Here is a 14621-nt window from a genome sequence, read left to right on the forward strand (position 1 = left end):
ACACACGCCCTGGCGACCGGACATCTTCTTCATAAAACTAATAATATGGCGTAATAATCGGGCAGTTCGATGTGTCTAATCATAAGAAAGTATCTCGTGCGCACAAATTTATAAAACGTGGCCTCGTTGTATTTATTTTTCTCTCTATGAACCTTCCAGGGCTCCGTAGTCTTCAAAATCTTTTTTCGTATATATCTGCCCACCAGCAACAAGAGGAAAGTTGCCATAACCCTCAAACACAGCACCTATACACACCAACTATTCTCATAACTGTTTCAAGTTCATCTATCTGCCGAGCTTTGAGCAAACGTGGATTGTTTTTAACTCCCTGTGCAGCTCTGTGTGTGTGTGTGTGTGTGTGTGTGTGTGTGTGTGTGTGTGTGTGTGTGTGTGTGTGTGTGTGTGTGTGTACTGCAGTTTGTTGCCAAAGCCTCCCACCTTGCCAGCCAAGCTAAGAAGAGCCGCAGAGACGTTTCTTGGCCAAATGTCACACAGCGCTGCGCACCACAGCTACAACACGACGCAAAGACCATATACAGCGGTAGATAATACCAATCATATTTGGTATAAACAAATCACGCTGCCGACCAAGTTCATTGAGGTTTTACCGTCACGTCTTACAGTAGGATGCCAGAGCGGACACAGAAACACAATCGCTTATTCCTCACTGTGCTGAGTTATAGACACAGCAAGAGTGTCGACTGTCTGTAACCTTGAGATGAGAAGCCTGAGAAAAGGAAAAATATATCCCTGCGGGGGATGGCGTCAGTGTGTGTACGGCCTCTTGAGAGAGGGAGCGTGCACATTTGTGAAGGTGTGTGTGTTTCGAAAGAGGAAAAGCAGAAGGGTAAGAAGAGAGAAGTAAAACAGGGAAGTGTTTTTGATACTATACAAAAACAAGACAGAGGCTACATTTGATTTTTGACAAAGCCTCATTACCACTTCTCAGCCGAGTCACTTTTGTCAAAAACACAGCTTTAGTCTCTAGCAACAATGCTTTCCCTCACTCTGTAGGAACTGAACATGCTTTCTCCCTTTGTAATCCTTCCAACAATGTCTACTACAGGTTGAATATAATATATGGCAACTTGAGTAAGAATCACTCCTGAACCTGAGAGAATTTAAAACGTGTATGACCATGACATCAAGAGGGACTAACAGACAGCTGACCTTCTATTAAAATGCTCGATGCACATAGTAAAGACAGCCGTCTCATTGCACTGAACATCATTCTGACACTCTAGATAAGAGCAACAGCATAAAAGACCACATGTTTTCTTTCTTTTACCCTGTTGCAGGAAGGATACATTCACAAATGACTAATCCCCAAGGCTAGAATGTAAGTTATTGTTTGACCTGCTCCACAAAAAAGGTCAAACTCAGCTCTAATAATAATAATAATAATAGATGTAATTTGTTAGCGCTTTTACAAGTGCTCAAAGACGCTTAATACTGCTTGATAATACAGACCGAATGATCGCTAAAAAAAGGATGAACACAGCTGGAGCTGCTTTTTGTGTTTTACCCATCACGATCAATGCAAAAAGGAGGCAATGGTAAGACATCTGCCAAACAGGAAACGTTGTTAAGTAAGTGTATAACACTACTACTAAGTTAAGCCTCAAAACAACCTGTGGGAGTATCCTGACTAACCAAATACTGTGTCAAAAATAAACAGCACGGTTCTGTCACTCAAAGCAAATAATAATAATACTTTCATAGGTGGGAAGTAACTAAGTACAACATGTACTGTGTTTCAGTATAACTTGAACACAGTTGTTCTTTGCTTGAGTTTATCCATTGTATTTGATATATTTAAGCTACAGTCTGGAGGCAAATGCTGCACTCTTTACTCCCCTGCGTTTAGGTGGCAGCTTTGGTTACTTTGCACATTGAGATTATTTGTAATACAACACTAAAATCAACTGATGATTGACATATTGACCTATTTATTTGTATACATTGTATATGTTAGGGTTACTACACAGCAGAAGGTGATTAAGGTTATACTGCAGCTGGTAAAGGTGGAGTTTGTTTGTATTTGTGACACTTATAATCTAATAATAAACATAATTCTGAAACGGTTTATAGTGTATGATTGTTAATTTAACTTGTGGTACTTTAAATATACTTCAGTAAGATTACAAATACAGGTATAAGTATACCAAGGTGAGACCTTCTGCTGCCTCTGCCTGTCCTGGCCCACCACCACAGTATTTGATGTTGTGCACCCCGTACTCTAACTTGCATGACCACATGACAAGATGTCCACAAACCTTTCTTGAACTCCTCCAGCATGGAGTCCAGCTTGGTGTCGTGGAAGACGAAGTGCACCGGGTGGTTGTAAAACTTGGTGATGGTCTTCAGTGTGGTGCAGTCGTCCGGGTCCACAAAGGCCAGGTCCTTCACATACAGGATGTCCACGATGTTGGAGCGCTCGTGCTCGTACACAGGTATCCTCGTGTATCCGCTCTCCATGATCTCCGACATGGTGTTGAAGTCCAACACGGCGTCGCATTGCATCATGAAGCAGTTTCCGACAGCTGTCATGGCATCCTCCACGGTTTTAGTCCTGAGCTCCAGCGCACCCTGGATCATGTTGAGCTCCTCTTTCACCAGGTCGTTGTACGGCTCGGTGACCTTCAGCATCCCCACCAGCTTCTCCCGGTTGTACACGGTGCCGATCTCCTGGCCCAACACGCAGTCCAGGAGTTTGCTGATGGGCCACGACAGTGGGAAAGTTAGCAGCATGAACAACTTTGTGACCATGATGGTGTTCGCCCCGACTGCTAAACCGTGCCTGGAGCACAGCGACTGCGGGACGATCTCCCCGAAAATAACGATGCCGATGGTGGAGGCGACTACAGCGCCGATCCCGGACTTGGTGAGGTCGTCCAGGAGGATGGTGAGGGTGGTGTTGACCAGGACGTTTCCCAGGAGCAGCGAGCACAGTAAGTAGTTTCCCTTCCTGCGGATGGGCTCGATCTTCCGCGCGTACTTCTTCTCCTTCTCGGTGCCGCAGCTCTGCACGATGCGGAGCTCCATCGGGTCCAGCGCCATCAGCCCAAGGTTGAGCCCGCTGAACATGCCGGATAGCACCAGCAGGAAGGCTATGAGGATCACCTGCAGCCAGACAGGCAGCAAGGACTTCGCCACCTCCACCACCCGCAGCCTGGCGTCCTTATCGTCCAGCAGGTACCACGTCTCCTCCTTCTCCTGGGTGTCGCGGACACACAAGCCGAACACCTTTACCGCCTCACTCTTGCGGAGCTCCTTGATAAAGAGGCTGACCACCCCGGAGGTGTTCTGGTTGGTTACCACCATGGACCCCTTCACTTCTATATCCTTCGTGTGCTCCGGACAAGTCCTATTGAAGAGGTGCGTGATGGCGCCAAAATTATCATCCTCTTTATCGCTGGAGTAAAGTTCCATAAACTTGATGAGAGCAGAGCTGTTTGAGCGCAAGCGGAGCCCGTAGAACCTGAAGAGGGTGTCGCTGCCCTCGGTCACCTGAATAACCCCTCTTTCGGTGGTCCCGGCCGGCGTGTCGCTCCTCTCCAGCCTCATGCCAAGTATCCGGGGGCCGAGTCTTGTCTCCGCCGGCGCCTCCAGGGCTTGCCTGCCCGCAAAAACACAAGAAAACACGAATAAAGTTAGCGTAAACCCCCGACCACTCGACTCTATCGCCATGTTTGTTTCGCTCTATGCGAATAGGGGAAATGACGTCAGCTACTCGTTTCCACGAGCCCACCCCGCTCATCTGCATGCCAGCATACCCTGAAAATACGGCCAATCAGCGGGAGAGACGTCACTCAACCGAGCCCCCTATGTTTTCATTTTAAAGGTCGACTGATATTTCTTTGTTTTGCTTTTAAGGTGGATTAGTTTCAAGTTCTTTATTATCTTCTTCACAAGAATTAAAGTGACGCAGTCGTTGGCAATAAAAACCTCTATAGGCTTCCTTCAACAATACATGTAAAATCACCCAGAAAAACAGAACAATTAGAACCTAAAACATGAAATAGTGTCCATTCATATTTGGGACAACATTCAGAGTTTTAATATCATTCATTAACATTTTGAATTTCTGAATTAATTTAAACTTTTTAATAAAGGATCCATTGTGATAAAGATATGTGTGAAAAAAAGACTGATATACAGAAACAAATAAAGGTTATATTGGCTTGATTACAGTTTTTTTTAAATCAAAAAATATATTTTTTTGGTTTCTTTCTTTAAGACCTTTTGAACCAGAGGTATGACAGAGGAATCAGAAACGGGTCATTCTACAGAAAAGGTGGAATCTGGGTGATACAAATCTGCTGAAATATATTCCTTCTAAAAACATCTAAAACCTGTTAAATAGCAATAACTAACTCTTAACTTGATGAATCCACAACAAGTAGGCTAGACCTTAAAGTCTTTTTATTTTATTTTATTTTTTTTATACTTTATACAAAGCTTATTTGTATAGGAATGTCACTGGTGTTACGTGTTACCAGGAAGAAGAGTAACACCAGTGACGGTAACACCAGTGACAATTTGGAAAAAACACTACCATTTTAACAAAATGGCTGCAATGTGTCAGACCAAATATGGCTTCAGTCAATATCAAAATCGTTTAACTCTTCAATACAATACATTTTCCCATTCAAATGTTCACCCCTAGGGCTATGCAATGAGTAACATTAATGACAGACTTGAAAGACGCATGTAACATTTGAAGATAAAATGACACCTTTAACAAACAAAGTAAGAAGTATCTGACTTTCCTTATGTCTTTGTCCACTGCACTGTCTCAAATGATCTCTTGTTACAGGAGGCATTTCAGAGACGGTACATTATTTCAAAAATAAAAGCGTTTTGTGTAGCAGTAACACCAATTACGTAATTTTGGGTGACTGACATTTATTTGATATTATTAATAATAATTAGCGGGGTTTTTTTTTACACCATTTCAGTGTTATATTTAATGCTTGTAATGTTATGTAAACATTGGATGGATGGATGGATGGATGGCTCCACTTCCATGTATGATCAAAGTGACAAGGCAGTTCCTTGAACTTGGCATTTTAAATAAATTGCAATTTACGTATAAAACCATTTTTTATTTATTTTTTATTTAGTACCATTGCAAAGACAATCTCTATTTATTCAACATATATAATGAATGTGAGTATTAGGTCAACGTCATGTATTTTGGTGTCTGCAAAAGTAAGTGACCTTTTCTGTAGAATGACCCAAACAACTAAATCTATGTGTGCTGTCTTTTAATGAACATTGAATAACTTCCTGCTTCAACCTGTAGTTTAATCTTAAATATGGACAAAACTAAACTGGTACTAAAAAGAAAAACGGGACAAGTTGGAGGAATACAGAAACCCTGGATTATTGTATTAATGTGCCTTCAACGATAACAAACGATGTCCTCCCTTTTTCTTTTTCTAACATCAGCGTGTGTACATTTATTTACTGGGAACAGAGCTCCCCTTGGTGGTTATATCACACAGTGCAGCCTAATGAAAATGGCTAATAACATGACCTCCAGCATTAACGTTATGATCCTGTAAATAAATAATTAACGTGAATTTATTAGTGGCACATTTTTTAAATAACATATCAAATACTTTTTAGTCTTTAGGTTTAGGCAAAGTTAGCAAGTATTTCCAAGTTAAAAGGCTCAAGTCCAAGTCCTTTTTTATTTAGAGAAAACTGTTTTTTCAGGCCTTTTCAAAAAATAATAATGTAAGGTTGTTATACTACAGTTTTGTATTAACATAGAGCCAGCATACAAAAGTAGTTTTTAAATTATTCAATGATGGCTAAAAAACCTAAATGCAAAATACAATCTTTATTTCAGATTCCCAAAAAAAATAACAAATCCAGTCATTACAGTTTATTGGTTTATTCTATTTCATGGTATCACATTATATACATATGGTAGTCATCCCAATGAATCAAAAGGAAGGTTCTATATCAAAATGCATATTAAGACTCCGGTGACACAGTGTATCAATGTAAAAAGAATTATCTGCAACTAAGAATAATAATCATGTCTAATGTTTGTTTTGATTTGTGGCTGATGGGATTATTGTGTACTACCATGTTCATTAAACTGTGTTGATTGAATCATATGTTGTCATTCATGTTGTTTCTATTCCCCGGCTGTTTGCATACAAGCCACTGATAGTGGAAACTGTGAAGTCCACTGAGACAAATGTAACATTTGTGATATTGGGCTATATAAATAAACATTGATTGATTGATAGATAGTGATTGGAGATCATTACAAATACCTTCTTTCTGGCCTGAGGTAGATCTTGTAGATGTAAACGCTGCCAGGAAATTAGTTATTAAACCCAGGACAACATTTAAAAAATGTTTTCATATGGCTGAAAGTACCAAACACACCTTTATTATGAAAAAGGAGCTTCATTGGTCATCATTTAATGATCTAAATTGCAGGAACGTGCACTTTCAGGAGTTAAATTAAGGAAAGATTTTTCTGATACACCATTCCTTGGTTATCTTGCAGACTAAATAATGATCTGTACGTCATAAATTAAGACACTTCAACTTCATCTTCCCATCTTTATTAAGATCTATGAGAAAGTACACCATGAGTGGGAAATCTCTTGAGGTTTGTATGTTAAACTTGCATTTATATTATTATTGATTAGGTTTAAAAGGGCATGAATAACTTCATAGATTTTCAGTTAAACTTAGTTATCTGTTGTCACCGGCAATGTTTTTTCCAAGTAAGATAAACATGCAGAAATATATTGTCTTAACATTAATGACGCTCAAGACATTTAAGCTAGACAGTAACTTTGAGAAAACCTGGAATATGAAGATGAAACATAAGCAAGTTAAATCAAGTTATGTAGATGAATATATAGAGTAGTGGTGGAAGAAGTATCCAGATCCTTTACGTATGCAACAGTACCTGTGCAACAACGTAAAAACACCAGAAAAGTATTCCAATAAAATAAAGCCCTATTTGCCGAATCTCGCCTTTGGTAATTGTTATATTTTTATTTTGTAGGATCTGCAACCATTATCAATTATTAGAAAAATATTCACATAAGAATCCATTGTATCACAGTTGTCAACTATTTTATTGTTTGACAACTATTTCAGTAATTGTTTAATCAGTTTGAGTAATATTTTGAGAAAAATAAAATCAACATGATGCGATTCTGGCTTTTTTATTGTGAATACTTTCTTTACTTCTCTATGGCAATGAACTAAATATATTTCATGTCAAAATAAGAGATCATGTTGGGCTTTGAAAAACACTGATGGACATTTTTCTCCATATTATGTAATGTATAAAATGTCATTTTCGAGCCTGAGACCTGAAAAACAGGCTCAGGGCTTAACAGGTTAATAAATAAGTAAAGAGGCTCACCAGCCAAATTGTAAAACAAACTTAAGTAACTAAGAACAACTTTCTTCCAAAAGAAAGTGACTAAACAGTACAACACACACAAAGGTAAACTGGAGCACATCTCCTAACAATTCACCAAAAAACAGGTTACTATAGCACAGAGACAGAGACAGAGACAGAGACACCATGCTGCACACATGCAGCCAGAGGAGAAGGAGAGAGCGACTGCAGCCTTCCTCAGGTCCTTTATGGAGGCCCTGATTGGGGATTGGGAGCACCTAAGGGAGAGGGAGAGAGAGACACACACACACACACACACACACACACACACACACACACACACACACACACACACACACACACACACACACACACACACCACACACCCACACACACCCCAGCACCCATTACAGCACGTAACAGTATTATGTGAACAATATAATAATGGAAAGAAAAATTATAATCTTTTCAGTAGATTTGCACAATCTATGCCAGATGGTGGTTAAACATCTCACTAACACAAGGTATGTTCATTTTTTTGTAACTGACATATCTTTACTGTTCTGCTGCTGGGATGTTGAAGAATAATACCACTCTCATCAAACAACAACATATCCATCACACAGGACCAGGGGCCTCATGTATAACGCCGTGCGTAGGATTCACGTGAGAAATCCGAAAAATAGGTCCATAAATGTTCCGCCACTTCCCGATTCACCAAACATTGCGTACCGGCGAGGAAAGTGCGTACAGCACTTCCTACGCCGGTTTCCCTTTATAAATCACAACCGACTCGAAATGCGGTGCAGCTTTTGCGGGGTTCACGTAACGCCCATATTTGCCTATAAATAGTCAAAGAAACGCCCATTCATTCATTCATTTTGACTGACTTTATGAAGAAGATCGCAGGAAATGACGACAGAACAGCTAAAAAAGACATCTCACACCGTGTCAGATTCTGGTTATTTTGGGGAGGTCGAGATAAATCATATTGTTTGGTGGATGCAGTTTGAACCAGAGTAGCAGCATGGAGGTCGGATCGTCACCAAAATAAATAAATAAATGGCCCGAAAAGGGTTAATGACAAAAATAATACACATAGCCTTCCTCAGGCAGTGTGTTTGTACCGGGGACAGGAGACACCCCCTTGATGAGAAACTGTAAGAAGTGAACGGGGAATCCTCCGGAGTGGAGTCATGACGACTGGATCTGAATTATTTGTTTGTATTTGGTGGTTTGTGTCCCAGCTGTCGATCAGCTGTGCGCAGCCTCTCCACAGCAGCCTGTGCATCTCAACCCCCCCGCAGCAACCCTATATCCACCAGTTAAAGGAAATACAACTAATGTGTTGTGTTATATTAGCTGTACAATTTACCACATATGGTGTTCTTAGCTTCCATACCTCCTGTGTTTTACGAGCGACTTATCAAGTCTTGGCAAACGGCATAAAACACGATTAAACGTGATAGTAGCCTATATAAAACCATGCTCGTATCTAACCTATAGAAATGCAACACGGCGTCAGTTTAGACGTAATTCTGTCCTCCTGCTTACCGCATCATTTATGAGAAAACATTTCATAACATTAACACAACATATTCCAGGTGGTTTTAAATAACATATCCGTATTTATTTATTTCTCCAAGTTATGTTTTTGTGTGCACTGAGGAGTCGCAAACAGGCGTTTGTTTAATCATTTTAAGATTGGCTTTAATCAATGTTTGAAAATGAATTCTTCATATATGATAAATAAGAGGTAACATTTTATTTATGGTATTATTTCCACATATTTCTCTCCATTCTTCCTTCTGCCAACGGTGTCGCAGTTTCTCGTCTCTCCAGTTGTTGTGCTTAGTGCGTACGCGTATCGTGCGTACGCGTATCGCTTTATAAATGAGGCCCCATATGCCTCATTTATAAAGGGATATACGCTAAAAAAATGGCATACGCCAGTTTCTACGCAATGTTTGCGATTTATAAAATACTAACTTGACGGGAAAATGTGCCATCCTCCACGCAAACTCTAACCCATGCGTACGCACTAAGCACAAAAACGGGAGAGACGAGAAACTGCGACACCGTTGGCAGAAGGAAGAATGGAGATAAATATGTGGAAATAATACCATAAACAAAATGTTACCTCTCATTTATCATATATGAAGAATTCATTTTTCAAACATTGATTAAAGCCAATCTTAAAATGATTAAACAAACGCCTCCTCAGTGCACACAAAAACATAACTTGGAGAAATAAATAAATACGGATATGTTATTTAAAACCACCTCGAATATGTTGTGTTAATGTTATGAAATGTTTTCTCATAAATTATGCGGTTTTGCATTTCTATAGGTTGTACGAGCATGGTTTTATATACTGCATGTTTAATCATGTTTATGCAACCCGGTATCACGGTGAGACGTGAACATGTGACGCTTTACCATTGCTGGGAGACGTGAAGATGTCACGGTTTCGTCTTTTCAAAACGTGAAAAGCGTGACAGCTACACGGTATTGTTAACCCATGTTAACCAGTGGAGAAATAACCGGAAATACCAAGCAAATGCTACCCCGACGTAATGATTTATTTTGTAATAGTCACACTCGATTACAGTGATTTTCTTGTTGCCCCAGCTGGTCGACACCTCTTTTAGCATAAACAAAGGCTACATTAATGTATTAAATCGATGTTAATCCATGCGTGTGGATGTGGAATTAACGGACGTGACGTTATGCGATTGAGTTGCCAAGCAACAGCTTCGGTTCATGTTAATTTACAAACTATTCAACTACAACCGTAGTTATATTTAAAAACATGTTAGAAGGCCTCACGAAATACTTGAATGCACATTAAAATGTAAATGTGAAGGAATGTGTGTATAACAAAATACATCGGTCATTAAACGAAACCGGAAACAGACGTAGGCAAGATCCTCAGCTCGATGATTGGATGGTTATCCGCAATGCATGCTGGGATTTGGTGTTTATGTGATGTGAAATCTGAAAACGTTTTTTAAAAATACAATAATACTTTATTCCGAGTGTGCTTGCTTTTCTCTTTGAAATTCATCACATAACGGCATTGTAATACACGGTTCGGCTGCATTAAATATTACATATCTGCCGTAATTCTCTATTTATAGAGCCCTGATGAGAAGACTTCTAGACAAACATGAGGCACTGAAAACGTGACGTGGATCATAAATATATAAGCAATTAAACAACATCTTACATTTATTTTCACACAATACGTCTCCTTGCAGTATCAACACTAATTCGGCTGACTTTTATATTTGATCCAATTGGTAGATAGGCTGTATTTACACCATAACCGTGCAGAGCTGATAGAAAGGGACACCTGGTGGTCAAAGCACGTTATTGAATTGTATTATTTTATTTTATGAGATGCACAGGCTGCAGTGGAGAGGCTGCACACAGCTGATCGACAGCTGGGACACAAACCACCAAATACAAACAAATAATTCAGATCCGAGTCGTCATGACTCCACTCTGGAGGGATTCCCCGATCATTTCTTACAGTCTCTCATCAAGGGGGTGTCTCCTGTCCCCGGTACAAACACATTGCCTGAGGAAGGCTATGTGTATTTATTTTGTCATTAGACTTTTTCGCACCACTTATTTATTTATTTTGGTGACGATCCGACCTCCATGCTGCTACTCTGGTTCAAACTGCATCCACCAAACAATATGATTTATCTCCACCTCCCCAAAATAACCAGAATCTGACACGGTGTGAGATGTCTTTTTTAGCTGTTCTGTCGTCATTTCCTGCGATCTTCTTCATAAAGTCAGTCAAAATGAATGAATGAATGGGCGTTTCTTTGACTATTTATAGGCAAATATGGGCGTTACGTGAACCCCGCAAAAGCTGCACCGCATTTCGAGTCGGTTGTGATTTATAAAGGGAAACCGGCGTAGGAAGTGCTGTACGCACTTTCCTCGCCGGTACGCAATGTTTGGTGAATCGGAAAATGTCGGAACATTTCTGTACCTATTTTTTGGATTTCTATACGTAAGCAACCTTCCCACGTGAATCTTACGCACGACGTTATAAATGAGTCCCCTGGTCTGTTTGTTAGTTGTAAAACCCGTGGAGGATGTCATGTACAATATCTTTGGTTTTCTTGTGTACTTTAACTTGTATTACTTTCTTTGTAGTAATACAACTACAACTTTGCATTTGGCCCCTTTAATTTCTGACTGTAGGCTAGCCTGACCTGTGCCCATGCTTGTCCAAATCAGTTTCGAGAGGAGATCCACATGTTTATATGTTAACTTACTGCTTTCTTTATTTACCATACTCTCTTGAAATATGTATTAGTTGTCAACACTTTATTGAGAACATCTGTATAATACCCAACATTCAACATTTCATCTTGTAGAATTCATCTGGGTTTTCAGACATCTATATTTAGAAAATGTAAAAGGACAAAGTAGCATAAAATGGAGATACTCAAGTAAAGTACACAAAATTGTACAGCACTCGAGTAAATGTGCTTAGTAACCTAACAACACTGATGATGGGCCAAATTTCGTTTCGTTTTAAATGTCTTTGGTATTGTAGGTTTCTGAAAGGTTCAATAAAACACTGCGCCCACGGGGGGAGTGAGTGGAGAGAGAGAGAGAGAGAGAGAGAGAGAGAGAGAGAGAGAGAGAGAGAGAGAGAGAGAGAGAGAGAGAGAGAGAGAGAGAGAGAGAGAGAGATAGAGAGAGAGAGAGAGAGAGAGAGGTTGAGAAAAATAGAGGAGGGGAGATCATGAGATCATGAGAGAGGGAGGGGAGGGCAAAGGCGGGGGTTGGGAAGCCAGGAGGAACAACATTAGCCCTCGTTTCTTCTCGTAGTTTGGAGATTTCCTCGTTTCTCTCCAGGACGTTGGGGACGCGCAGCTCAGGACGCACCAGGGGACGCACGGTAAGACGGCGCGCTGTCACTCGCCTTTTTAGTGACTTTGAATGTGCCACGACGAAGTTGGGAAGGTGTTGACATGCTGAGATGTGTTTATGGGGGGGGGAGAAAAAGGGAAGAGATGGAGGAGGAAGAGAGAAAGGCAGCCAGGCGAACAGGAAACTGTTGTCACTTACACTATTTCCTTCTGTTGTCCGGGGAGTCCAAACTATGAAAGTAACGGAAAGTTAGAAAACGTTAAAGACTTCTGCTGCACTTTATTTGTGTCTTTAATGGTGGGTCTTTCCAGAACTACACCAAACGGCTTTTCTTCTCTTCTTCAAACTTCTGCAACACTCATTACAGGCTAGATTGATCTTTTTAACTCTCTTTTTCATACGGTCGAAGTGTCTTTTGTTGTGTCTGTGAAGCATTGTTCTGTTGTCAACACTGAATTTCATATATGTGTTCGCTTCAAATGTGAAGCTTGGAGTCTGTAGTGAGTTATAGGTGAAGAAGAAGAATACATGATATGAAACTATGTACATATCAGTAAATTGCGGTTTAGCAGTGATGACTGTTGAGGAACTTCCACAGCAGCATCATATTGCGTAATGATACATCCATATCCTGTATGAGTTGAGCAAACTTTTTGCTGTTCAGTGTTAGACAGTGAAGTAGTTTGATGATTCTAACTTATCAGTGGCTGAAAAGAAAACATACTCTACATCTCACACTAGTGCAGAGGTGGGGAACGTATAGCCTACTCAGATGTTGTACTTGAGTAAAAGTAGAAGTAGGCTACCACAGTGTAGGGATACTCTGTTACAAGTAAAGGTTCTGGATTCAAAAGGTTACTGAAGTAAAAGTACAAAAGTATTGGCATCAAAATGTATACTTAAAATACTCATTAAGCAGATTGGTCCATTTCAGAATAATATTTTGTATAGCATTAAAGTGTTATCAAAGCTGGTAAAAGTGCAGCTAGTTTGAATGACTTTGTATACGGCAGGGTAACTTGTGAATTGATTCCAGGTGGAACTAAATTCTGATTTAAGTGTTGATTATTTCCCATCATTCATCCATATCTGCAAAGTAACTAAAGGTATCAAATACATGTAGTGGAGTAAAAGTACACAATTTACCTCTGAATTATAGTGGAGTAGAAGTAAGCCAAAAATGGGTGAGTATACTTAAAGGTCCCATGTCATGCTTTTCCGGTTATTACCCGTCCCCTTGTGTGTTATGAAGGTTTTTCTGCATGTAAACGGTCTGCAAAGTAAAAAACCCTCAAAGTACACCCTGTAGCGAGTAAAACTCTAACACAGAAAATACCTGTCTGTGCTGCCCCAGAACGCCTCGTTGGAGATTTCTCTTATTCCTCCTGGGTACAGTGACGTGACCATACCCAAATGGACCAATCCGTGGAGCTCCTCACACACACACACACACACTCTCTCAGCGGCAAAACTGTGATGCGCTGGGGGGTGGTAGTGGAGCGCTTACACTGTAGGTGCGCTGCGTTTGTGTGTGTGTGTGTGTGTGTGTGTGGGGGTGCTAGTGGAGCCTTGCAGATGGGGGTGCTGCAGCCCCCTCAGCACCCCCCCTTCCCGCGTCCATTCGCGATGTCTCGCTGTCTCGCAGATCCCACGCAGCAAGCAGGAAATGAACTGTGCACACACTGTGCGCTCCTCGCAGCAGCGAGCCGCGCAACGTCCCGCCAACACGGCACCCAGACGCAGCATTCTCATCTGTTTGTCATTACTGGTGTCATTTTCTGGTTGCTAACACCATTGTAACACATAATCACTGATGTTCCGCTGTAACGGTGGTAGACTCATCAGAACAGAGTGGGCGAGCTGACCAATCAGAGCACAATTATGAAACCTGGAAATTAGCATAATAGGGCCCCTTTAAAACGTACTTGAGTAAAATAACGAAATATTGTCATCAGAATATACAATGGTGATTTAAGCAAAACAAATACCTCATCATTTATAAGTTGAATAATATTTTATAATATTATGATACTGCAAAGGAACTAAAATAAATGTAGAGGAGGAAAGAATTAATGATATTTCTCTCTTAAATATAAGCAGAAAGTAAGTAAATTGACAAAAAAAAGTTGACCTCGAGTTAACCCTAGGTGGTTTGTTGCCTGAGGGCAACAAACCACTTTTTTCGACCTCACACTGGTCCTTTTTAACATATTAGAAATGTACACAACTTAAAATAAAAAATATATGCATGTGCATGAGTACGTGAATAAGTATATTTGATTGTTTAAAGACTTATTATGTATTCATTAGTTTGCTAAAACTATCTTTT

General features: G+C 40.2%; 2 protein-coding genes across 2 annotated transcripts in view; one reads left to right on the plus strand and one right to left on the minus strand.

Annotated features, from left to right (window-relative positions):
- Positions 1-218: 218 nt before the first annotated feature.
- Positions 219-3736, minus strand: LOC117546473 (metal transporter CNNM4). The gene has a single exon (XM_034216716.1). It carries the CDS (start codon positions 3688-3690, stop codon positions 2122-2124), a length of 1569 nt encoding a protein of 522 aa, XP_034072607.1. The 5' UTR covers positions 3691-3736; the 3' UTR covers positions 219-2121.
- An 8460-nt stretch (positions 3737-12196) lies between these two features.
- LOC117546444 (phospholipid-transporting ATPase ID-like) overlaps positions 12197-14621 on the plus strand; it is a 53362-nt gene continuing 50937 nt past the window's right edge. The window contains exon 1 of the mRNA XM_034216682.1: positions 12197-12320. The gene's annotated coding sequence lies outside the window, so the exon portion shown is untranslated. The remainder of the gene's footprint in view (positions 12321-14621) is intronic.

The sequence above is a fragment of the Gymnodraco acuticeps genome, unplaced genomic scaffold (assembly GCF_902827175.1).
Source record: "Gymnodraco acuticeps unplaced genomic scaffold, fGymAcu1.1, whole genome shotgun sequence".
In the NCBI taxonomy this organism is placed as follows: Eukaryota; Metazoa; Chordata; class Actinopteri; order Perciformes; family Bathydraconidae; genus Gymnodraco; species Gymnodraco acuticeps.